A 24,197-nucleotide genomic window follows, 5' to 3' on the forward strand; every position below is an offset into this window, starting at 1 on the left:
CGGGGCTGCAGAGAACACTGACAGGGGCTAGCCTGGTCCAGCTGGGGAGGGGCCGGAGCATCCTCGGGGTAGGGATGGTGGGAAGAGTTAGCCAGGCACAGGGTAGAGTGGAGGGTCTAGGAGGGTGTCTGGGCCTGGGGCCTGGTGGGAGCGTGTAGGGTTAGATGAGAAGGGGTTGGGCATTGGCTGGTGCGCATGGGAAAGATGGGCTCCCTTTGCTATCCCTAAGAAGTGGCAGGCCTTGGGGGGAAGCCCCCAGATGCCACAGCATCAAGAATACAAAAAGTAGGGCTTCCCTGGTGGCGCAGTGGTTGAGAGTCCGCCTGCCGATGCAGGGGACACGGGTTCGTGCCCCGGTCCGGGAAGATCCCACATGCCGCGGAGTGGCTGGAGAGGCCACAACAGTGAGAGGCCCGCATACCGCAAAAAAAAAAAAAGAATACAAAAAATAACGGGAATTCCCTGGTGGTCCAGTGGTTAGGACTCCGCGCTTTCACTGCCGAGGGCCCGGGTTCAATCCCTGGTCGGGGAACTGAGATCCCGTAAGCCGCGTGGCACGGCCCACCCCCAGAAAAAAGTGTCAGCATTAAAAACGAAAAGAATACAGAAAATAAGAAAATATAATTAATATAATTGGCCCCGTGAGGCACGGATGCCAAACAGACAAATACACAAATGAAGAGAACACGTAGCAGGCACCCAGCACCCGCTCTGGGCCAGGCCTTACACCAGGCCCTTTGCGTGCCTTCCGGCATGGGAGCCTCACCGCAGTATTTCCCTGCTGAGAGTTCAGCTAAGCTACTCCATGGTATTGCCGCCCTGGCATCCAGTTTGTTTGGCGAAGCGGCCTGCAGAAGCCTCACGCTGACAGTATGTCCCTTCATACACGCGCATGCCCTAGACAGCAGCCTGTGGAGTCACCAGCCAACGTATGCGCCTGTGCTCAACGGTCTCCCCTGCCTGTATGCCTTATGCGCCCCTGAGATAAGGCCCCCGTGCAACTTACCAAAACCCCACTCACTCGGCTTGAATTAACCAATCCAGCCCTAGCCTGGGAACCCCAGAGCACTCCACCCACAGACCCTGATAAAGGAATATGCCCCAGGGCCTGCCTCTCTGTCTGCACGCTGCCTTGACCTCTTGTGTGGCCCCTTGAGGCATGCCGTGTACCTCCTCCAAGACCTGTAATAAACTTCTCTACTTCGGTTTCTCTTGTGGTCTGTTGTTGAATCTCTGCCCACCATCAGATTCCTCAAGCTCCACTCACACGTGTTAATTTCATGAAGTCATAACACTTCCCCCATAACATCTGGGAAGTAAGGAAACACCATGACCACATCACTGCCCGAGGTCACTCGGCAGAGGCAAGGTTTGAACCCAACTCTAAACCCAGAGCCAAGTGCCTAAACTCGCCTCCCCCGAGGTGAATGTGTGAACGGCCCTCCCTATTTTGAGCTTCTGCGTAAGTTCCTCTCAGGCAGGGGGTGGCTTTCTCATGCCCATCCAGCCTCTCCTTCCTCAGCTTCCCTCTGTCCAGGTCCACAGGGCTCAGGAGGCCCAAGTTCCCTTGTACCCTCTCCCCCCCCATCAGGAAGAACCATCCTGTAACCCTTCCTGAGGTGGGTTAAGGCCTCTGAAGTGGCGTAAACAGTGACTTCGCCAGACGTCTGCGCATTAGCCTCTCCTGCATCATATTTCAACGTCATCAAATATTCATGGAGTGCTCACGATGCATTAGGAGCTAGACCTGCAGAGAGAGACCTGATGCCTTGGGGAAACATGCAGTTGGAACAGGTCGGTGTTTGCCTCCTCTGTGCCGGGTAGTGGGGGTACAGGTGGAATCCAGCAGACAGGGCCTCTGTCTTCTTGGCTCACACCCTGTCTAATGCTGAGTCTAAAAAGTCATTCCATGACTTCTGCCCACCACGTCCTGGGAAGGTTGAGGAGGCCAGGAACTTGTGCTGGAGGCAGCACTGAGGCTCTAGCGGGGAAATGGGTGGGTGACACGATCAGGGCAGTGTCAGGAAACTCAGGTGGCCAGCGTGGAGGCTGGGCTGGAGTGGGGGTGAGTCGAGGCGGCGCTAAGGTTGTGCCCAGGCAAGAGGCGTGGGAGCCGGGAGGTGGAGGCAGGGGCGGGGCACAAGGGGCAGGTGCATAGGTGACAGCGCGCTCTCGGGGTGACCGCACGCGAGGAGGCTGAACCCGTTCCAGCTTCCGACCCGGGTCACAGGGCTCAGGAGTCTGACTTGCCGGTGCGGGCGCTGGCCCACGTCCCCACCCCGGTCCTGCAGTCCCGGGGGATCATTGCGACAGCCCCAGTCAGAGGAGGTGTATCTGGAGGGAACCTTCCCGGAGGCCGCCCGGCGTCTGGAGACTCCTGCAGCCAGTTGCGATATTGAGTTGTTTCTGTCCTTTGCAGCAAAAAAAAAACCGGGCAGCGCCGCAGCCGGTCCAGCTGCCTCCGCAGCCTCCCGCAGCACCGGCCCAGCCCACGCATGCGCGGCGCCCACAGCCGCCAGGGACTACAACTCTCGCGGTGCCCCGCGCGCGCCTGCACCCCCGCTCCCACCGCGCCGCTCGCCTCCCGGAAGTGGGGCTCCGGGGGGGCGTCTCCGACCTTTGCGCTGGGGCGGGCCGGCAGGTTTGGGGGAGGCTGCGTGAGCTGGGAAGCCGATGCGGGCGAGCGGCGCTGGAGATGGCTTCGGCTGGAGGCGGCGACTGCGAGGGCGCCGCGCACGAGGCCGACCGTCCTCACCAGCGGCCCTTCTTGATCGGGGTGAGCGGCGGTACCGCGAGCGGCAAGGTAAGGGGCTGGGCGGCGAGGCGGGGCCTGAGTGTCACGCTGGCCCCCTGGGACTCCGGCCTCCGTCCGGAGACAGACCCCAGCCCCTGGCTGCCGAGGTGCCCCCTCCCGGGCGTGGGCTGCGGCCACGGCTGGCCAAGCTTAGGCCGGGGTGCAGGCGGGGAGCGGGGAGCGGGGCGCTGGACCTCGGGGCCCCCCCCGCAAGCCTCCCGCTGGCCTGGCCTCTCGTGGCCTCCAGGTCCGCGCTGCCCCTGCCAGTGCCCCGAGGCCTTCCCGCCAAGCGCAGCCCCACCCGTCACTGGCTGGGCTGTCACTGGCCGGCCCGTTGGAGCTCGGGGGTCAGGGTGAGCGTCTCCAGGCGGGGATCCTGTTTGTGTGTTCCCAGTCAACTGTGTGCGAGAAGATCATGGAGCTGCTGGGACAGAATGAAGTAGACCACCGGCAGCGGAAGTTGGTCATCCTGAGTCAAGACAGGTTCTATAAGGTCCTGACCACGGAACAGAAGGCCAAGGCCTTGAAGGGACAGTACAATTTCGACCATCCAGGTAGAGACCCTGAGGGTGGGGAGGGAGTGGGGAAGGAAGGCAGACCACGGAGACTGGGTCCAGGGTTGGACCTGGACAGCAGGAGACCTAAGCGGTTCCATGAAATCACGCAGATAACCCGCGGTGGAGCGTCTTTCCCGCGCTCTCTGGGCCCTGGGTGGCCCTGCCGGAGCTCCAGGCTCCCCTGGAGCCAGTCAGGGAGTCTGCGCCTCAGAAGGGCCTTCAGAACCACTTCTCTGCCACGACTATGGTCACGGAGAACGCCATGCGTCTTCCCATGTTAAGGGTCCTCTGCACAGACCGCATCCACTGTGGCCTTTCATTCCGCCACCTGCCCTGGGGCAGAGTCCTCGAGAGGCCAGCAGTGGAAGCAGTGGGTAAACAAGAACCAGAGGCCTTGAAGCTCTGTTTCCTGGTCTGGTCGGGGGCCGGGGGAACAGGTGGAGATGGGGTGGATGAGGAGGAACAGCCAGGCTGCCCCTCCCTGCTGCTACTAGAAGATTCCACCCAGTGGCTGGCTCCCATGTTCATTCCTTTCCAGGGGACACATGGGAAGAAGGTCTGAGAAGCGTCAGTCTGTGTTATTTCCCAGAAATAGAGAGAAGCAGACGCCTAGCCCACCTACCTCCCAGGGCTGGCCGATCCCTGGGTGGTGGCACTGCCCAAGGGCAGCGAGGACAGGTCCACCCTGTGGTTTGCAGAGGGCCCTGCAAATGTAAACTGTAGGGGGCAGCTCCCAGTCCAGCTGTTCCTTAGGGTCACTGGTAGCAGCAGCACCCAGCTGTGCTGACCCCAAGGCAGAGCGAGTCCCCTGCGGTCCCCAGCACCAGGACACAGGCTTGTCTTGCCTTTTGTTCCATCCCTGCAGATGCTTTTGATAACGATTTGATGCACAGAACTCTGAAAAACATTGTGGAGGGCAAAACAGTCGAGGTCCCAATCTATGATTTTGTGACCCACTCAAGGTGAGCAGGTGGTTCCTGGGAGGAGAGGGCTGTGCGCTGGGGGCTGGTGAGGACACCCCCCCGCCACCACGATCTGTCCCCAGCACGGAGTCCACACCCGCGGACTGAAGCTGACGGCGGGCCCCTTCCTGGTCTCACCCTGCAGGTTAGCGGAGACCACGGTGGTCTACCCCGCAGACGTGGTCCTGTTCGAGGGCATCCTGGTCTTCTACAGCCAGGAGATCCGGGACATGTTCCACCTGCGACTCTTTGTGGACACTGACCCTGATGTCAGGCTGTCGCGAAGAGGTAAGGCGGACACGGGCCTCTCTGCCCCTGGCCGGCCCGGCCACGGGTCCCGGGGGTCTGAAGGTCCCCACCCTGCTCCTGTCGCCACAGTTCTCCGGGACGTGCACCGTGGCCGGGAGCTGGAGCAGATCCTGACACAGTACACCACCTTCGTCAAGCCGGCCTTCGAGGAGTTCTGCCTGCCGGTACCGCCTTCCGCTTGCTTGGGGACCTCCTTTTCTCCCTTTTCAGAAGGACCCCCGGTGCCCCGTTCTGTGAGAGCCAAGCCATGGATGGACGTGGTCTGCTGTATAAATGGAGAAGTTAGCTTCTTGTACCCACGTTCCCGAGGAGCCGTTCTCAGCTGTGAATGTGTCCTCTGTTCTCCCCATCACCCCTTCCCCACTGCCTCCTCCTCGCCGGCCGGCCCTTCCCCGCAGGCTTCACCCCTGGCACCGGCACCGCCTCCCTCCTGGCCTGTCTGCATTTCTCCAGGGCGCTGCTTCTCCCCTGACCCACACTGTGCATTTCCTCCCCCCCTTAGAACGGTGGCCTCCACAGGGGCAGGGATTTTTGTCTGTTGGCTGCCGCAGTGGTGTCTGGCACACAGTAGGTGCTCAGAAACTTCATCCTTGCCGTGTGTTTCTCTGGGCTGCCTTTGGCTGGCACTGGAAGGCTGGCCGGCCTATAGAGGAGGAATTCACTGCTTGTGGCCATCTGTCTTCCTCCATCTCACAGTCTTCACTGTCACTAGATAGGACTTGTGTAAGGATTTAAAGGGGAATTGAACAATATTTTGCTTCTTAAAGGGAAAAATGAGGCACAAAGGAATTAGAACCAGGATTCCTGCTTTAGATAAAAAGGACGAAGGAGTTCTGTTTCTGCTATTTCAAGAAAACCTTTTTTATTTTACATTCATGTTCTCTGAAGTTTCTGGAAAGTGATCAGAAAAGTAAATTGACTGTTTTGCAGTCTCTCTTATTTACAGAAAGACATTTGGCAAAGTAGGTCGTTTACGGAAAAACTCCAGACTCCAGATGTGACCGGGTGCCCCTGGGTGGAAGCAGGCCCACTCTGGGCCGGACCCTCCGTCGCTCCCTCCCCTTTACCTGTAGCCACACAGCGAGCTGACGAGCTGGCCGTGTGCCCCGCGTCCCCGAAGGGAAGACCTTCCTCAGCTCTGCTGGGCTCCACCCCCCTGCCCCCCGCAGCCCACTGTCCACAGCCCCACGGGAGGCAGCCCTGGCCCTCTCGTGCTCACGTCTCCCGTGGGTCTCCACTGCCTGCAGACACAGCTGCCCCAGGACTTGGCTAATCTGTGTGACAGGCCTCCTTGGCCCACATCCACACACTGGCGACACTCAGCGGTCTGCAGGGCTGTCTCTGGGCCCAGACCGTTTCCTCCCTTGCCTCCCTCCGCTGCTTCAGATTCGGCGCCCTCAGCAGCATCTGGTCGGGGTCCCTCCTCGGTGGTGCCACAGGGTGCCCAACAGGGAGTGAGTTCCTCGGCGTGGGAGCAGATGAGGGGCGGGGAAGGAAGGGGAGCAGGTCCTCGCGTGCAGCGCAGCCCTGCTGTCACAGGGTCAAGCACCCTGTGTGTAGTGGGAGGGTGCCCCACTTCACTCGGCCCAGAGAACCAGGTGGTCAGCACAGAGAACTGGCCCCTATAGCAGTGCTCATGAGAGACAAGCATCTCAGAGACGCTGGGAGACAAGTGCTGTTAGAGCTTGTCTCAGCTCAGCTTCCCTCACTTCTGGGGTCACCGTCTCTCACCTGGTTGACAGATACCCTGAATCCCTGCCCCCCCATCTGCCATGACGGGCCCGGGCTTGCTTCCCTGCATCTAGCCCCAAGCAAGCTGAAACCATCTGGGGGACAGATCCTTACGAGACTTTCCTTTTCTTGCCTTGCAGACGAAGAAGTACGCTGATGTGATAATCCCTCGAGGGGTTGACAATATGGGTAAGGACCAGGCCTGCCGGCTGCCCCCACTCCTCCCAGGACCAGGAGGCAGGCACTGCCCATCCTGTCGTGGTTACTGAGACACCCCCAGCGCGTGAGGCCTGTCTGTGTACATCTGGGGCACAGGTTTCAAATGTACTTGGAAAAACAGTTAACACATTGTACACGTTAAACTGACACAATGCATTATGTCAATTATATCTCCGGGAAGCTGGTGGGAAAAAAAAAAAAAAAAATATGGAAAACTGACAGGGAGTCACTCATTAGCAGAAGGTATCTCAACCAGAGTTAGTTAACAGAAACCCTCGCCGACCGAGCCAGGTAGGTTTTATTGTGCTCAGGCCCCAGCGTGCACTTGTCTGTCTGCTGAGACTCAGCGCCACACAGATGCTTCAGGGAGGAAAACTGTGTGCTTCACCAGTAACGCCAGGTTGGCGCTGGGCGGGCATCGCTCCCGGCGTGTCGCGATGGAGCGTGGGGGCAGCTGACCCCGCTCTGTCTGTCTCTGCTGCAGTGGCCATCAACCTTATCGTGCAGCACATCCAGGACATCCTCAACGGCGACATCTGCAAGTGGCATCGCGGAGGGTCCAACGGGCGCAGCTACAAGAGGACGTTTCCTGAGCCGGGAGACCACCCCGCAGTGCTGACCTCTGGCAAACGGTCGCACCTGGAGTCCAGCAGCAGGCCCCACTGAGGAGTGGGGTGCTCAGCTCCCGCGGGTCCAGAGATGCCCCCCTGCCCCTAAACACACAACCGTGGCCGGGGTGGTGCTGGAGTCCAGGCGTCCCTCGCTAATTCAGGAAACCTGGACGAGTTATTCAGACTGGGTCTGACAGGATGTCTGCAGGCAGCCCTGACCTTTCCACCCGCTTCCTCACATCACAGAGGCTTAAAGGTCTCTTTAGTTACTGAGAAACGCCACAGAACGTGTGGTGAGCGAGTCACATATTTGGGGAACGTTGAAGAAATAGCCCGGACGCTGTGATTTTGACGGTGAACCCACAGCAAGAGAGACTAGTATGATCTGGTTCACACACGTGTAACTGAAAAGTGTGAAGAGGTAATTCTCTTCCTTTTTATGTGTTATACAACCACATGTTTTCTGTTGTAGTCCGTCTCCTGACACCATGCTCGCTGTGACCTAGTAACCCAATATCATGACCCACCAGCAGGGTTGTGCTCCTGGTACACACTGACCTGGTACACCAGGGGCCATAGACAGGCTTCCTTCCTTCCGGCCTGTGCTCGGAAGGCAGAGCCAGGAGGGAGCCCTGGGGAGCAAGCTTTTCCTTAACCAGCACCAAGCACAGGCGGGGCCCCCGCTTGCCCAGCCCGAGTCCGCCTGCTTGGGGGTCTGCCTTCCGGCGGGCACAGCGTCCTCACGCAGGCCTACTCAGGGCCCCTGAGCCCAGGCTGCTGTCTGGACAGGTCTTTCCTGGTGTCGCCCTCGGCCAGGTCAAGGGCACGTCACCTCCAGTCAAGGCGTGTGTGGACCAGAGAGGTGTGAGCAGATGCCGCGGCCCAAAGGTGGCCAGTCTCCTGTGCTCACGCAGCGTCCGCGCCTCACAATCAGTCATGGTCTTGTCCTCGTTTGTCCTCCCTCCCACGTGGCTGTTTCTGTAAAAGCCACCAGCTGTCAAGTTCTAACTGTAGTTACACAGAGACATCAGTTGAGCTCAGCTGAGCACGGTGGCTGGTTTCTGATGACTGTGAAAGTTTTGTCAAACTTACTGTGCCGTTTCGGAGAGAGATCCAATAAATAATACCAAATATGAATGTCACTTTGTCCCTTTTTAATTACATTAAGAAAAGGCAAATTCAGGACGAGGAAATGTATGGATGACACAAACCCTGACGGTTAGGAGGCTAGTCGCTCACGCACCTCTCAGCAGGCTCTCCGGGCAGCGGTTAAAGAGTCAGCGATGGCGAGGAGGAATGGCCAGCCTTGCACAACCTCCTCAGGCCGGCATTGCAATAGCTCGTGTGCCCCTGAACCATGAGGGTGACTCCCCGCGGCCTCACGGGGTCAGCAGGTCAGCGGGCCAGTCAGCCAAAGCCCACCGCCAGCCTCTGACAGCAAGACCGGGGCCTTGTCTGGTTCGCCCCAAGCCGGCCCCTCCCTGCCTCCATCTAGGCCGACAGGAGCCCCACGCCGGCCGCTCCACACTCAGCTAGTTCACGGGGCTCCTAGGAGTCAGCAGACATGGAGGGCGTTGATCTTTATGGTCCGGGGGAAAACAGACTTTGCTCAAAACGAGGTGCTCGTCAGAGGACTGTTTCAACAGCAAAACCAGAACAGAACCCCTGCCGAGCCTGAGTCCCCACCAAGCTCAGAGCCACTCTGCGTTGTCAGAAGGAAACGTGCTCACAAAAGACGGTTCTACTTTGTCCTGACCCGGCCCTGCCGTCCGTCACTGTGTCCGCATCCTACTAGTTTTTCCGGATCAGGATATCCCAGCTGTCTTTCCAGCGAAGGGCCTTGAGTTCGCTGGGTGAGAGTGACCTGTCCCCGTAGGTTAGCGGGCGCAGCGTGTTGGACACATGACAGGCAGAGGCAAACCATGCCACGACCAGCGCGCCGAAGAGGCTCCTCTGGAGCTGGGACCTGCCGGCCCAGGGCAGAGCACGGGCGTGGGGAGGCCGGCCCGTCCCCACCACGATGTCCTCTGGGCATCCGTCGCCCACGTGGTCACCCACCTCGGCCTTTCCTTCCTCCGGCCACCCCCTGCCTGACCATCAGCCCTCACCACGTCCTGCCCGATGCGCTAAGCCCCACTCTCCTCATTCGCCCTTCTTCCAGAATTCCACAGCTTCTGCTCCATCTAAGGTCGGATGCCGGGGTATTGCCCCCGAACCCCCCGTGAGCAGAGTGCAGCCCTCCTGACGTACTACGAGGCTCCTGGGGACCAAAGAGAGAGGGCTCCCCCTCTGCCCTGGCCTCCCGAACTCGCTCCGGTTTACAAAGCTTCCTGGTTTATCTCTGCCATGCACCACGCAGTCCGGCCACGAACCACTGGCTGCTCCGGGTCACGTCCCAAGTTTCCCTGTCCTTCTCTTTGCTCCTGGTGCTCTCCAGGCCCAAAGGGCCTTCCCCATCTCCCGTGCACATCAGCCACCTTCCTCTCCCGGCAGCCTTCGTTAGCTTCATCCTCTGAACCCCTGCAGAGCCTTGCTTGTGATCCTAACCCCATCTGCATCACACTGGAATCACCATTCAAGACACCCCTGGACCCATACCCCCAGGGGGGCGTGGCTGCCAAGGCCCCGTACCTGCACAGGTGGTCGCTGACGTGCTCCAAGACCACAGGAAGCAGCAGGATCTGGAAGGTGAGTGCGGGCAGGTAGTGGTAGAGGAACAGCGTTTTCTCCATCATGAAGAAGGGCACGTAGTTCACGGCCCAGCCCCCGGCGCACAGAGCCCCGGCCAGTGCCCAGCGCAGCCAGCAATCTGTGGGAAAAGGTCATCTCGAGCCGGCGCTGCTGACGGTCCAGCTGGGAAGCTCCCGGCAGTCCAGCAGGCCGGCCTCCTCATCCGCAAGGTACACGCGAGCTCCAGCTCCTGATTTCTCTGTGTCCCCTCCCAGCCTTCGCACATTTCTGGAGGAAGGACAGACTGTGTCCTAAGAACCTCCTGTAACTTCCTGCTGGTACTACCGTCCCCTTCCTGAGAAATGCCAGCTTCCTGGGGGCCAGGCTCAGCTTATTCCCGACTGCCTGCTGGCCTTGGCTCACCCGGAGATTCCGAGCTGGGTCTCACTACTCAGGGAGCAGTGGAGGGGCTGGACCCGTGCACCCGCCCAGGAGAGCCGGGAGTCGGTGGAGAGAATGACCAGCTCGGAGCTGAGCCCAGAGAAGGCGCCTCCCTGCCCCTGACGGCCTTCGGGGCCCAGCCCTGCCCTGGGTGTTTGCTCCTTTCCTGTTTCAGGATGGTCTGAATGGGGTCTCTGTCCTTGCAAACCACCACCCTTGACTAAGTGCCCGCTGGCGCCTCTGTCCCATCAGCCACTTCCAGGGTGTCAGGCAATTCCTGCCCGACACCTGCACGTCCCCGGAGAAGCCTTGAAGGCGATGCGGGGACTGGACTGCAACATGCTGTCTCTGGGGAAGAGACAGAAGTTCCCTCGAGGCAGAAACAAAGAGGTGGCCTCAAGGCCCTGCTTGCTGGTGCGGCCGGGCTGACACCCGAAGCACAAGGATCTCCCGTCAGAACCAGAAAGAGTGGGCGTGAGACACGTGTGGGCAGCTGCACGGACCCTCAGGGAGGTCGCAGACTCTTCTTCGGCGTCTGAACAGGTACCAGATGAAGAGCAGGGCGTACACCAGGGTGGCGAGGCTGGCCGAGGCCCAGATCACGATGTTTCCGAGCAGGTGGATCTGTGCCTGCGGGCACACAGAGAGACCCTGTCACCTCAGCCAAGACGCCACAGCCCAGAGCAGACACGGGCACCACCACACCCTCCGCCCTCGCTGCCGGGACGGACGTGCGAAGGTCCTCAGCTCCGTAAGCTGAAACTGAGAGCCGGGAGTAGACGGGATTCTGTTCTGACAACAGAGCTGCTCCCAGGGGGCTGATGCAGACGCTCATCTCAGACCCCGCTTCCCAGCGAGCCGTGGCCCCCCACTTCCGGCGGGGAGGAAAAGGGTGAGCATCTTGAGCACATACCCCCCCTCAGCAGGTGATTACTGGGCACCCGCTACGTGCTGCGTTTGCTCTCCCAGGTGAAGAGAGACGATGCACAGGGACACAGAGCACTGACCGGCCCAGAGGCCATGTGCCACACGGGAAATCAAGCAGGGCTGTTTCAAAAACCACGTCTGCCAGAGAAGGGGAGCCATGCGCTCCCACCGCAGCCACCAAGCCTGGTTTCCCTCGACCTGTGGACAAGCTAGGACCCAACTCCTTGGCATCTCAGGGGAGCTCTGGCCTCGAGCTGCCAAAGCACTAAAAACAGGTCCCAGGCTTTTGTTAGGGAAGCGCAGGAAGGCTGGGACTTGGTCGGATGCAACAGCTGCTCTTAACATCACAGAACTCTCAGGCGCAAGACAGCTCTGCCACACAGACGCTCTGCTTACACTGGTCCTGGGGTGCAGCCAGTAGGCGATGTTGGTGTCTAGCATGACCCAGTCCAGCGGCGTGGAGCTGTATTTGTGTTCGGAATCGTCGCTTCTCACTGTCAGCATCCGCCACTGCGGAAAGCAGAGGCCGCTGGGAGTCACACGGACAGCCAGCCGCCTTCATCGCTCAGGGATCTGCCAGGGGGCAGAGTAAACCGCTGCCCCTCTCACGTGGGCGTCCGACCTCAAGTTCATCTAGATCATGCCACAGAGGCAGCGCAATGGGCCGATGAGCCCAGGAGGCGCCTACCCCTGGGCTCTGGTCGCCTCGTCCGTTTAAGGGATGGGACTGGGCACTAAGGGTGCTTTTAGATTTGGGACCCTGAGTCCTCTGGGGCTGCACCGTGTTGACCGTGGCCCGTCCTGCCCTGCCCTGCGTGCAGTGTCACTCTGCTGCACAGTCTCCTTGGCTCCTGACTGTTCCTGCCGGCAAAGCCACAAGGCAGGACAGCCAGGAGGCAGGGGACCGACAGTGCCAGGCAAGTACTTAGAGTGGACAGAGGGAAATGCTCCCTCCCTGCCGAGTCAGGTCCCGGTTTAAAGGCTGACACTGGGCAGGCGGGAGTTCTACAGACTGCAGTGCCTGCCCTGGCGAGGAGCCAGCACCCAGTGGGCAAGGTCGCCCCCCCCCCCCCCCCGCCCGCCTGTCACCTGCAGCTCCGAGAATCTGGCCATGAAGCTGAGGTTTCTGCTGACGTCTGTCTGCGTAGGGGAGTGCAGCTCCAGTTCCCTCTCCTTCTGCTCCTGGCCTGGCAGACACACCAGAACCCACAAGATACAAGCAGAACCAGGTCAGGGAGCTCCCAGTGGCAGCGCCAGCTGCTTTCCAAACAACCTGCCAGGACTCAGAGTGCGCCTCTCCACGTGGCTCTCCCCACAGCACACGGCCCACCCACCCGCTCAGCACCCTTCAAGTCAGAAAGCTCGGCTTGCCCTGCCTTCCAGGGACACCCGCCCCCACCCCGAGTCCTATCACCGCTCCAGCTACAGGGGGAGGGCGAGGGTCTGCAGCGGAGCACGGAGTGCACGCGGCCCCTCCCACGCGGCCGGGGCTCACTCCTGCCGTAGCGGTGTTCCTCCACGCTCCACATGGTGCTCCCGTGGTAGCCCCGGGACAGCTGCTCCCCGACCACCTCCAGCTGCCGAAAGCCCCAGTCCGGGAGGGGCGCCCCGCTCAGCTGGCGAAGAGAAGTGGGGAGGGTGTGAGGGCGGGCCCGGCTCAGCCTGGCCCCGGGGCACCCCACCCCGGTCACTTGGCCAGCAGCTGACAAGGGCGGCCGGCTCTGCTCTGGGGAGCGTCACGATAGGGTTCGGTTCTGAGCAGTCACAGAGGGCCCTCACCACTCCCACAACACGTCATTCTGTCCCACCTGGCAGGACCGTGGGAGGCGGCATCACTGACCTTGAGGATGGCTGAGGTGTTCACATGCACAAAGCGGACCTCTGACACGATGGTCTTCCAGACGTCCGTGTCCGACTCTCTGTTCACGATGTCCTGTAAGAGCAGGTCTGGTCCGTTATTTTACTCTTTTTCAAATTTCCTTAAGTGTAAAACCGAAGACCAGTCACCACGGTGAGACTGACATGGTCTGATATGAGGGGACAGTCCCCCAAGGGGAGCTGACGGCTGATCCCAGATGGTACCATCAACTTTATTGCTGACGCCTGTGCAAGGTGCTGGAGGGGGTGGTCGGGGGAGAGGACACTGCCCTCCTCCAGAGACTGCACAGGGCAGCCTTTTCAGTGGGGACTTAAGGACGGACGCTCACCCTTGAGCTTCTGCAACGCCTGATGCTGCGCAAAGATGGCGCAAAGGAAGGTCAGAGACTGTCCCTGAAAAGATGCCCTTACAGGGCACTCCTGATGCTGGGGAATAGAAAACTAACGTCTGAAGAGCTTGGTGCTGCCATATTTAACTTACTGGAGCCTGGCGATGACCCCGGGAAGTCACGTAGCTACTGACAAGAAAGAACCCGAGGGGCTAAGTGAGGACAGGACGAGGAGGCCAGGCCGGGCCTCACCCTCCGGTCAGCCGTCCTCTCTGCCTGTTCCCGGAGCTTCAGTTCCTGGAAACAGGGGCGTGTGGGGCTCAAAGTGCCACCAGAGGGGCTGAGGAGAAGGAAGGGATCGGCAATGGGCCTTAGCAGCAAGGGGAGTGGGTGAGGAGCAGGAAGGGATCGGCAATGGGCCTTAGCAGCAAGGGGAGTGGGTGAGGAGCAGGAAGGGATCGGCAATGGGCCTTAGCAGCAAGGGGAGTAGGCGGGGCCTCCAGGAGAGTCCTGGTGGTGAGGGGCTGGTGCAACGACTCACATCAGAGGAGCACTGCGGGAGGGGACAGAGGCAGCTGCACAGACACCTACTTGCGGCACAGAGCGCCAGCACAGAGACAGAGGCGGCCTCCCCGGACCCTGGTTTCGCAGAGGGCCAGCAGCGCCTGGCCTCACACCATCGAGAACCCGGCGGGGGGCCAGTGCTATAGGCGTGCAGCCTGTGGGGGCGGAAGGGGAGCCCGGCTCCCCCGGAGGTTAGCCCAGTGCAGCCACTGCACCGCCGCTGCGCTTCTCACGCGTGTCCCTGACTTCAGACGGTCCGACGGCCCAGTGACAGAACCTTCCTCCTGCCACTCTGCCCAGGGCACTGCCTGACCACAGGCCCAGGGCCTAGGAGGGCAGTGCCAGGAATCAACCCCCAGATGGCCCTGCCTGTCCCCAGGGAAACCCTTCTTAATCCCTGGTGAGGGTTGACAAAAGAGACTCCCAGTGTGCTCAGGGCACTGGTTTGGAGGCCAAACAGTGGGAGGGACCTTCTGCCAGCAATGCCACGTGAGCCCCATACAGAGTGCCCACCCGTCCATCGTACCATAAGCTCCTTCCTCTGATAGAAGAAAACTACCCAGTTCCCCCTTTCCGTAGAACAGGCAGTCACTTGTCCTAAGGGGCGGCTTAGAACGGGCTGTGCTGCCAGCGCGCACGGTCGCTGGGGTTAGACTCACCAGCCTCCAGAGGTTCTGGGCGGGCATGGAGACATTGTAGTCGATGTAGCAGGACACCTCCTGGGAGTGAGGGCTCAGGGGGGCCGCGACGTCGTGCCTGGAAAACCAAACAGCGCTGCCGAGGGGCTTCCCGAGCTCCTCTGAAAGGCGCTCACTGTGCTCTTACGGGAAAAAGAACGCTCTTCAGGAAACAAAGCCAGTCAGCCTTCAAGCACCGCGGCTGCCACTCCGAGGATGCAGCACGTAGGAGCCGGGCGATAAATCAAACACGAGAGGGCAGACTCTGCAATCATGACATCTCTGGGGGCACCTGGCAGACACCCATCTAAAGCGTGGGGCCTGTCATCCCCCTTTCAGAGGACGGGCTGAGCCTGGGAGCTCACCCGGCCAGCCGGCAGCAGCCTGAGGTCAGTTCTCGGAAATGGCTGGGGCGCCACGACTACTATTGGAGGACAACACGCCCAGAAACCCCGGCTCCCCTCGCCCACGCACTAGGAAACCGCGCTTCACCAGACTCTGCGCGAGGCCTCGCAGAGGAGCCGGGGACCCTGAAGCGAGCAGGAAGTCAGTCACGAGCGCAGGCCCTGTGAGTGCTACGAATGACACCCAACCAGGGCAGGCACAGCACACAGCAATGCTTTTGCTGCGGCGACATCTCAGCTGACCCCTGAATGAAGTGAGCGAGTGGGCCACGGGGTGGGGTGTGTGTGGGGGGACCTGAGTTGAAGAACGTTCCAGGCAGACAGAGCAACTGAAGGCCCCAGGGGGGCTGCACATGGTCATTTTGGGGATAGTGGGGGGCTAGGGTGACTGGAGTCACGGGGCCAGGTCCCGGGGGCCTGCAGCCAGCGGAGGGGTGGGGTGTGATTCTGAGTGTGACAGTCACACTGGGATCTCCGCAGAGACGTGAGGTCACTGAGTAGAGTGTGTGTTTTTCAGAGGGAGCCGTGGCTGCCGCGTGCAGAAGGGGGCAGGCAGTGGGGTTCCCAGCATCGCAGGACAAAGGGAACGGGGCCTGGGCGGGGCTGGGCGTGCAGAGAGAAGGAAGCGACCTTCGTGGATTTCCCGACACAGCGACTACAGGGGTGGCGGAAGAGGATGAGGATTGAGCAACCAGCTCCTTCCCCGGGAAGCAGAAGGGGAGGCAGAGAGCCCAGGCATCCAGCGGGGAGGCCGGGGCTGGGGCGCGAGTGTGGGGTCACTGAGACCCACGAGATGGCCCGAGAGGCCGGGTGGAAGGAGAGCAGAGGTGGCCCAGGCCCGTCAATATGCGGAGGCTGCCCAGAGGTCAAGCCAGGGAGGGTTCCTGACTCCATCCCCGAGCTGAGATCCTTCCTGAACTCACTTCTCCTTCCCACGGGTCCCCCATCTGCAAGGACACCCACACTTCATTCCAGGCAGGACTCTCCTCATCACCCCGGCCCGTCACCCCGGCCCCCCCCTGCAGGACGGGTGAGAGGCTGCTGTCCCACTCAGATCACTAAGGCTCTCCCCCTACCCTGCGACCACCACTAGGGGTCCCCTGCCCCCCCACCCCGACATCGAGGGCAGAGCCAGGCCAGAGGCAGTGGCGCACAGCAGCGGTCACGCTTTGCTCTGAACAGAGGAGGGGACTCACGTGTTGAGGAGGCGGGTGGTCATGCCGTGCGCCAGCTGCACGATGTCGCCGTGCCGCACAGGCCTCGGGGGGTTGTTCACCACCAGCTGGTGCCTGCAAGAAAGTGTAGCTGCGCTCACGGGGCGGCAGGGGCCCCGGTCCTCGCTCGCGCAACGTGGAATCGCACAGCCGCCCGGTCACCGTGTTCCTCGTGTGAGGTGAAAGCGTGTGAAAACACAGCGCGTACGTTTTATTTAACTCTCTTCTGAGACCTCAGGTCACTTTCCAAGCTTCCTGGCGTGGCCCCACTAGTAGCCGCCTTCACACTGACCGCAACTGCGCCATACCTGCTACGAATGCCCGCACCTGCCCCGAAATCCTTCTAACAGACTGTGGCTCCACGTTCGCTCGGTGAAAGTGGCAAGGGCCTATCAGACCCTGCCCCACGGCTGGGAGCTGAGCATCTGGCGGAGCCAGACGGACGTGGCCACCACCCTCAAGTTACTGCACTGAGTGGGAACTAGGGAGCAAACATATGGGCAGCCGGACAGCGGACACGCGGAAGCCAACGGGATGCTGACAGTGGGGAAGGTGGGGAGCCTGGGAGGCGGCCAGGCAGCGTCCCAGAGGGGCTGACTTTCAGGTGCTGAGTAAGAGGCCCTGGTGGGACCCTTCCAGGCTGTGGGGACAGCGGTGCAGAGCCTGTGGCAGGAGCCTGCCTTCCTGCAGAAATGAGGGGCAGGGTGAGCGCTGCGAGGGGAGTGGGGCTGGAGCCGGAGGGCGCGGCCCTGCAGACCAGTTGGGGACTGGATCCGTTCTAAGGGCCGTGGAGCTCGGAGCTCAGGGAGGTGTTTGAGCAGGAGCCTGACCTGACACCTGGGGGGGCTGTGGGGTATCGGGGAGGCAGGCGTGGAAACAGACTAATGGGGGAGACGGACACCCTGACAGCAGAACCAACAGGACTGGCTGGGACTGGAGGTGGGGATGATGGCAGGAAGGCGGGCGTCTGCAGGGCGGCGGGGAGTGGGGGCAGACCACGGGGTGGGGAGAGTCGGGACACGCCTGGCAACACCTGGAGGAGATGCTGGGCTCCTAAGTCCTGGACCGCGGGCTGGCCGGCACAGAGCCGGTCCCAAGGCTTCGCGGACGGGGCATGGACAGAGAGGAGGCCGGGACCAAGGTGAGGTGTCCCCGGACCTGTACTCACCTCCCGGGGTCCTTTACAATCCACCAGTTGTTGACATCCTTGAAGGGGTAGCAGGTCACCTGCTGCTGGTGGGAGCTGCCGCGGCCATTCTCGTATCTGCGAGAAGAGGGTACATCTGCGGGTGGGGCACCAAGGGGCCCGCGGCCTCCCCCTCCCCCCCACCAAGGTCCCTACAGACACCACCCAGTGAGCTGTCCAGATCCATTCACGCCCCAGCGGGGCTGAAGATGTGAGCCCAGGCAGTGCCAGTCCCTCTAGTGGTTTTACACGCAGAAATAACTAGTCTCGTCGATAATCGGGACCTGAGAGCTCAGTTTTTTTGTCTCGCAAACTTACTCACAGAAAGTGAGAGTTGGTAATAGCAAAAATGTGAAAAAACAAAACACGTTATAATCTTCGCATTAAAAACATCACTTTCCTTACATCACGGGGTAGGTGCTCTGGTGGGAATGAAGCCAGCAGGGCACGGGTTGGCCAAAGGCGTTCTTCAGAGTGACCTGGGAACCGTAGGCCACCTCCAGGGGCTGGCCTTGTGTGATCCGCGCCAGTCCCCCCTGAGACAGGAGCAAAGGGGTGGCCGGTGAGAGGGAGAGAGAAAGCGAGAGCGTGACACCTCCGCCAGCCCCTCCGCCAGCCCCTATGACAGCCGGGGTGTATTCCGGGTGGGGGCAGTTATCACTGTATCTCACAATTAGCTACGACTGCATGTGATATAATTCTGACATGTTACGCTGTATGACCACCGACCGGAGGCTGCCCTGGGCCAGGCGCTCACCTAGCCCCTCCCCGCTCGTCCTTGTGGCTTGCAGGATCTCTGCTCTCCCACTACGGGTTGAACCCGGGCCCCAGCAGTGAAAGCGCAGAGTCCTAACCACTGGACTACCAGGGAATTCCCCCCATTCGTCCGTATTTACTTCTTACAGGCATCCTGTGATAAGAGCAATTATGTCCGTCTAACTCTGGGGTGTGGGTGAGTGAAGAAATTTCCCCAGACACACAGAGCTGGCTGTCAGCAGAGCCGGCCCTTAAGAGCAGTTCTGTCCGACTTCAGAGTCTACCTTGCTGACACCACAATTGGAGCATTTTATTATTTTTGCAAAGTTACTTGAGCGAATGCCAGAGTCGCGTTTGTCCTGTGCAGCCTGGCCCCTGCCCAGCAGGTCACACTGCAGAGAGCGGACCCCTCGTTCCCTCCTACACCGTCAGCATGTTCAGAATTCGTGTAGTAGTAGTGAAGCGATGCCTCACTTCTCGTTTTGGTTTTTCCTCTAAGGCCCACTTGCGGTGTTTCGTAAGAAAACTCTGAGTCTAGTGTGGCCTTCTTTCTAGGATGGCTGGGGTGTCACTCTTACCTCCAAGCTGGCCTGGAAGGCACTGGACATGATTTGGTCGTGCGGCCCGGAGCGGCAGAGCAGCAGCAGGTGGACATAGAAGAACAGCAGGTACACGAGGACGGGGATGACCAACAGGGCCACCGCTCGGGCGAGCAGGTGACACAGCACACGAACCTGCCAGAGATGGAGGGGACGTCACCCCTGCTTTGGGGAAGGCGGGCCCAGGTCTGTCCCCCTCCGAGGCCTGTCATCAGGCGCTCCCTGCCCCCCGACCCCCCAGGGCCAGCCTCGCCCTGCCCAGGACGTCAGCACCTACGTTTGACAGCGTCTGGTCTCCTATCAGGTGCCAGGCGTGGACAGCGGCAACCCCAAGCACCAGTAAGTATGTGAACACACCCACATACTTGATGCTGAAGGGACACAACAGAGAGAAAGTTAAGACGAGACAAGCACGGAGGACATGGCTGCTGCCCCAGACCCGTGGAGCAAACTCACCCGACCGCACAGGCGCAGGCCACACCCGTCAGTGTCAACCAAAACCACCAGCTCGGAGAGAAGGGCCTGGAGCAAAGCACAGAAGCCGAGCTGGGAGATCAGAATGTCTCCCAAAGGCCAGAGAAGGTGCCCCCCTCAGAGATCTCGGGGTCAGCTGGCTGCACCAGGCTCTGGGTGCAAGGAAAGGACTCCTCGTCTCCCCAGGGAGCAGCCAGTCCTGACAGAATTCTCCTTTTTGGCCAGAACATCTTTCCAGTTAGTTTGAGTTACAGAAAGATGAGGATTATTTGTAAAGTCAGCCAAGAGCCAGTCGAGGTGCCTGGGGCGGCTCCCGTGCGTGGAAAGGCATCAGACCTGCTCAGGTCGACCAACCCCCCGGACTCCTCTTTCTTAGTAACTAGGAGAGCACGTCCCATTTTCCATACCCATGTTTCTGGGAGTTGGAGAACTTCAGGTAAGACAGCACGGCCAACAGGTTGAAAAATATCAACGCTGATTCCAAAAGCATCAGCCTCGACTGAGTGATCAGAGCGTTCTCTGTCGGGGAAATGACACGGGCGTCAGGTGCTGGGCAGCGAGGGCAAACGTCCACAAGAAAGGGCCCTTGTCAAACGTCCCAGAGCGTGAGAGTGGCAAGTTCGGGCTCGGGGTGGCTGGAAGGGGACACGCCCCGGAACCACGAAGGCCACTTCTGAGGTGTGAATCAAGCCTCCCGAGACCTGGGGGACTCTGGGGAAGTCACTGCCCTTCCTGAGCCTTCGTTTTCCTCGTCTGAGAAAAGAAATACAGATTCCGCAGGCTGCCTGGACATTCTAATACTCTGTGGGCACAGGGGCCCAGTTAGGGTCGTCACTCAGCAGACATGAATTCTTTTTATTTTCATCTGACTTAATGTCATTTGTTCATAGACCTGGGCCAAGAGATCCCTTCTGAGGAATACCCACAAATTCCTGAGTCCATCTCCACTGGTCAAGGCCTAGGAGGCGGGAGTACGGGGTAGCTTCTCATTCAAGGACAGACTTGGTTGCAGGGGGAGGTGCTCACGGCGGGCGCGCGCAGGAGTATCGTTTGGGGCAGCCCCGCTACACACGGCTGCACCTCCATGACGTCACAGTCTGCATACACAGCTCCACAGTCCCCCGGCCTGGGAGTGGGGTGACTCCCAGAGTCCAATCTGGACACACTGGATGTGCGTCCTTCCGTCCTGCGAGCGGCAGACACTGCAGGGGGCACGTCTACTAAACCCTGAGCCCTCCGGGGCCGCACAGACATAAACAAGGGCTGGCGCTGGGATCTTCCCTGCGCCCCACCAGGCCTTACCGATCAGAATCAGAAGAGCGGCCCCCACGGCGGCACAGTGAGAGAAGCCGAGCTCCCACACGATCTGGTAGGCCATGGGCACCGACAGGGCCCCCGCAAGGGCCGGCAGCAGGCGCAGGGACCACACGGGCACGTTGGTGCTGTATTCTGGAAGAGAACCACAGCGGGGCTGAAAGCACTGCGCACACACCACCTCCCTACACTGCAGTGTCTTTTCACACAGACTACCAGGCTCACAGACTACAGTGCAAGGCTGGGGGCCCCATCAGGGACGGAGTGTGCAGCCCACGGGCAGGGGCCTTGAGAAGCTCCGTGGGTCAAGGGCCAGTTCTCAGGAAGTAAGGGAGTGATGCCGAGGACTCTGAAGTGAGTTAATCCTTATTTATAAGTTTACCCATCTATTTCCAAAAACACTGTGGCAACACATAACATTCATACGTACAAAAGATAACGGCAATCAGGTGCCACATATGGCGAGCATGCTATGCGTACCAAAAACCAGGGATAAAATACTTACTGTAACTAAACACTAAGGAACTTACCGGACTCTTTGAAAATCTTTCACTTGTACCCAAACATTTACCATACCCTGGATTCAGATGAATAGACCATAGTTGTTAATCCCTATGAAAGCTACGACCTCTCCAATCTAATATATGCAAGTTAATAAGGGAAACGAAAACGATACTTCACCTGCTCCAATTCTGTTCCACAAAAAGTTACCATCAAATCCTCCTAAATAACCTAAAACAGAAGATTAATCAGTAACTATCCTGTTCAGTAAATATTTCTGAAGCACCAAACCGCGGCAGTCAATAAGGGAACAATAATAAAGAATAAGACACCGCTTCTGCCCTGAAGAAATTTCACCTATAAGTGTTAAAGGGCCACCTCTCTTACTAATGAATCCTACCTCCCAAGGCCAGCAGCATGTGGCCGAACGGTGGTCCGCTGCCATCCAAAAAGAAGATCCGCTTCATGTAAAAAGAGATGTACTGCCCATAATACACTTCATCAAAACTGCAAAGCAAACCCATGTTATAGTCAACTGGAAACCTTAACCGTACACAAAAGGCATGAGGATAAATGCACACCTGTGTCTCCAAAGGACTTTGGAGAGTGACCAGCAAAGGTCAGACTTTTGCCCCAACTATGAAGACACGTGTGCAGCATCACACATCCATAAGGACAGGAAGGGAAACGCCCCACGAAAGTTGGGAATTCAGGAGGCTTTCCTGACACAGGTTCTATTTCTCTCCCTATGTTTGGGTTTAGGGTGTACTGTGAGCCAGTCTCCAAAAGGCCTCCTGAACGCAAAGCTAGTCTGCCTGTCCACCAGCGTGCCTGCAGCTAAGAGACGGAATCAGACCTGGTGACCCGACAAAACAGGTGTAAAAGGGAGGCATGCAGGCGCCAGCCGCAACAAACCTCTTTCAATCAGGGACTTTCACTGACATTAAGGAACTGCTGGCAACTTGTTAGGTGTGATGATGCTACTGCGGTCACGTGATTTTTAAGAATCCTGATCTTTTAGAGATAGATACTGAATTGTTTACAAATGAAACACAGTGTTTATGATGTGCTTCAAAAAAATCCACTGCAGGGAAGGGGTTGGCTATGAGCTGGTAAGTGTTGAAGCTGGGTGATGAAGATACCATTCTCTGTATGTGTGTATCTGTTTGACGTTTGCCATAATAAAAAGTTAAGTGAAAAGGAACACATGTATTAATCAGATAACGAACAGCCCTTTAATAATAACAGCAATCATTTCCCATTACGACAAAGAACACACTCTAGTATCACTGAGGACTCACTTCCAAATTCCGCAATCTTAAGCCCTCCACTCTCCAGACTGTCAAAGGTCACCCAAGGCTACTGCACCCACTACTGACCTACGGGGCAAGACCAAACAGGTGGCCTCTGCAGGGGCTGTCCTGGGGACAAGCTGGTCTCTCCTCTAACTGCCAAAGACACCCATCACCAGGAAGCCCGGAATTTTACTCTCCCGTTTACGCTGTTCAAAAAGGCACTTCCTGTCACCTATGCACTGAACAAATTACAGTTCCTTCCGATGCACCCAAAATGGAGTTGCCTGGCTTACACCACGGCCCTTGGATAGGCAAGCTGCCACAGTCGGCTCAGCAACCCCACCGCGGTCAGAGCCACGACATTCAAGTTGATGTCAGCTGTCACCACCACAGGGCGCTGCAAAAATCCCAACATCTCGTAGAAAAGCGGGCCGGGGAGGATGCCCTGGAAAAGCAGGGAAGAGCTGTCGTCAGAACACAGGTGGCCCCCTGAAGGCTCGAAAGACGCTGTGACAAGACCCTGCTTTCACGAGCGGTCAACCGAGGTGGGAATCTGAGGACTCAATATTCACTCACTCCACCAACACCTGCTGGGCACTTCCGGTCAATGAGGCGGCCTCCTGGCCCCTCCCCACCTAGGCAGTGTGGCCAGCTTACAGCGCGGTGACCTCCACCCCCTGAGGCTCAGAGCCTCCACCTCTGCGCCAAGATCCTCCCTCCCCTCCCCTCCCGCCGCGGGCCAGCACCGTCCCCTGGGCGCCCCCTTTCTCACCCCGAGGGCGCATCTGCACTGGGCAACCCCGTTTCCTCCCCCGAGGCTCCACTTTTCTTAAGGCTGCATCTGCCTTGGGCACCGCCTTTCCCGCATCAAAGCTGCATCTGGCCTTCGGCGGTCCCCTTCTATTCTCAAGGCTGCATCTGCCCTGGAGGCCCGCTTCTCTCCCTGCAGCTACATCTGCCCTGAGCACCCCCTTCTCTCCAGAGACCCTGTCTGCCCTGGGAGGCCCCCACTCCTCTTCCCGGCACTCCCCTTTCTCTCCCGCAGGCCGCTATCTTTCCCGAAGGTTTCACCTGCGCCTCGGACGCCCCCTTCCCCCGGCACACCTGCCCCGGCCCCACCCCCGGGCCAGGCAAGACCTGCCGCCCCCCGCCACAGTGCCCCACAGACCGCGCACGCGCGTTCCGCACTGACTCTCCCGCTTGCGCCTGGGCTCTGGTCCACAGCGCCCCAAACGTACTCGCGTTTCTTCCAGTCTCCTCAGAGCCGCTCCCCGCGCCGGGCCACGCCTCGGACGCCTGAGGGCCGCCGGCTGGGGCGCGGACCGTTGGGGACGAGGCCGCTCGGCACTCTTCGCCGCCCACTAGCCCGCTCGACGCTCGATTCGCCGCGCCTGCGGGGCCCGCCGGGGGTGAAGCGCGCGTGCGCACTGGGCGAGAGTGGCGCGCTTGCGCACTGGGCGAGCCCAGACCCGGACTCGAAGGGTGTGCAGCAGACCGTCAGCTGTCTGTGATTCACGGCTGGGCAACCCAGGGTTCCTGGGCACACTAGACACACGTCTGCCTTTTTAAGACGACACAGTGGGACCGTATGGGCATTTTGCTCAGTGTGGCGCGGACGCCACCCCACCCTCCGGCCCGCGCGGCCCAGCCGAGCCTGCTCTGCAGCGGGACACGGCTCCAGGTCAAGGGAGTGACCCGGACGGTTAACCGGCAGGAAGGCAACTCTGCTGCCCAGCCCCACCCCTTCTTCCTCCCCTCGTCTATATGGGAGTTAATACTCGTGGA

At 59.6% G+C, this 24,197-nt stretch overlaps 2 protein-coding genes across 11 annotated transcripts; one reads left to right on the forward strand and one right to left on the reverse strand.

Moving 5' to 3' along the window:
• Positions 1 to 1,544: 1,544 nt before the first annotated feature.
• UCK1 (uridine-cytidine kinase 1) lies at positions 1,545 to 8,317 on the forward strand. 5 transcript variants are annotated; one of them, XM_027104484.1, is made up of 9 exons: positions 1,545 to 1,794; positions 2,420 to 2,776; positions 3,189 to 3,348; positions 4,217 to 4,313; positions 4,459 to 4,601; positions 4,692 to 4,786; positions 5,870 to 6,076; positions 6,494 to 6,542; positions 7,057 to 8,317. In XM_027104484.1, exons 1-9 carry the CDS (start codon positions 1,765 to 1,767, stop codon positions 7,236 to 7,238), a joined length of 1,320 nt encoding a protein of 439 aa, XP_026960285.1. In that variant the 5' UTR covers positions 1,545 to 1,764; the 3' UTR covers positions 7,239 to 8,317. The 5 variants fall into 5 exon arrangements, with proteins under 5 accessions (XP_026960285.1, XP_026960284.1, XP_026960287.1 ...); XM_027104483.1 differs by having other exon boundaries at positions 1,555 to 1,794; positions 2,420 to 2,803; XM_027104486.1 differs by lacking the exon at positions 5,870 to 6,076 and having other exon boundaries at positions 1,562 to 1,794; positions 7,057 to 7,912.
• POMT1 (protein O-mannosyltransferase 1) lies at positions 8,317 to 23,806 on the reverse strand. 6 transcript variants are annotated; one of them, XM_027104482.1, is made up of 20 exons: positions 23,651 to 23,769; positions 22,706 to 22,857; positions 21,518 to 21,624; positions 21,298 to 21,348; positions 20,605 to 20,751; positions 19,710 to 19,821; positions 19,285 to 19,350; positions 19,106 to 19,199; positions 18,808 to 18,963; positions 17,879 to 18,009; positions 17,456 to 17,551; positions 16,270 to 16,362; positions 14,652 to 14,748; positions 13,062 to 13,154; positions 12,717 to 12,837; positions 12,311 to 12,408; positions 11,618 to 11,731; positions 10,798 to 10,924; positions 9,815 to 9,992; positions 8,317 to 9,149 (listed from the first exon to the last, which is right to left on the reverse strand). In XM_027104482.1, exons 2-20 carry the CDS (start codon positions 22,825 to 22,827, stop codon positions 8,975 to 8,977), a joined length of 2,178 nt encoding a protein of 725 aa, XP_026960283.1. In that variant the 5' UTR covers positions 22,828 to 22,857; positions 23,651 to 23,769; the 3' UTR covers positions 8,317 to 8,974. The 6 variants fall into 6 exon arrangements, with proteins under 6 accessions (XP_026960283.1, XP_026960280.1, XP_026960277.1 ...); XM_027104479.1 differs by lacking the exon at positions 23,651 to 23,769 and having other exon boundaries at positions 8,317 to 8,731; positions 22,706 to 23,484; XM_027104476.1 differs by lacking the exon at positions 8,317 to 9,149 and having other exon boundaries at positions 9,335 to 9,992; positions 23,651 to 23,806.
• Positions 23,807 to 24,197: the final 391 nt, after the last annotated feature.

This window comes from Aethalodelphis obliquidens, unplaced genomic scaffold, assembly GCF_003676395.1.
Source record: "Aethalodelphis obliquidens isolate GAN/ISIS:26980383/991018 unplaced genomic scaffold, ASM367639v1 scaffold7, whole genome shotgun sequence".
Lineage (NCBI taxonomy): Eukaryota > Metazoa > Chordata > Mammalia > Artiodactyla > Delphinidae > Aethalodelphis > Aethalodelphis obliquidens.

Excerpts from the sequence above, each read along its gene's own strand:
- POMT1 (XM_027104476.1), bottom strand. The coding sequence starts at position 22,827 with ATGTTGGGATTTTTGCAGCGCCCTGTGGTGGTGACAGCTGACATCAAC. Across the intron at positions 19,200-19,284 it reads GCCTGCGCCTGTGCGGTCGG|CATCAAGTATGTGGGTGTGT; the intron begins GTGAGTTTGCTC and ends GTGTCCCTTCAG. Across the intron at positions 11,732-12,310 it reads CCAGATTCTCGGAGCTGCAG|TGGCGGATGCTGACAGTGAG; the intron begins GTGACAGGCGGG and ends TGCTTTCCGCAG.
- UCK1 (XM_027104483.1), top strand. The coding sequence starts at position 1,765 with ATGCCTTGGGGAAACATGCAGTTGGAACAG. Across the intron at positions 4,314-4,458 it reads GATTTTGTGACCCACTCAAG|GTTAGCGGAGACCACGGTGG; the intron begins GTGAGCAGGTGG and ends CTCACCCTGCAG. Across the intron at positions 4,787-5,869 it reads TCGAGGAGTTCTGCCTGCCG|ACACAGCTGCCCCAGGACTT; the intron begins GTACCGCCTTCC and ends CACTGCCTGCAG.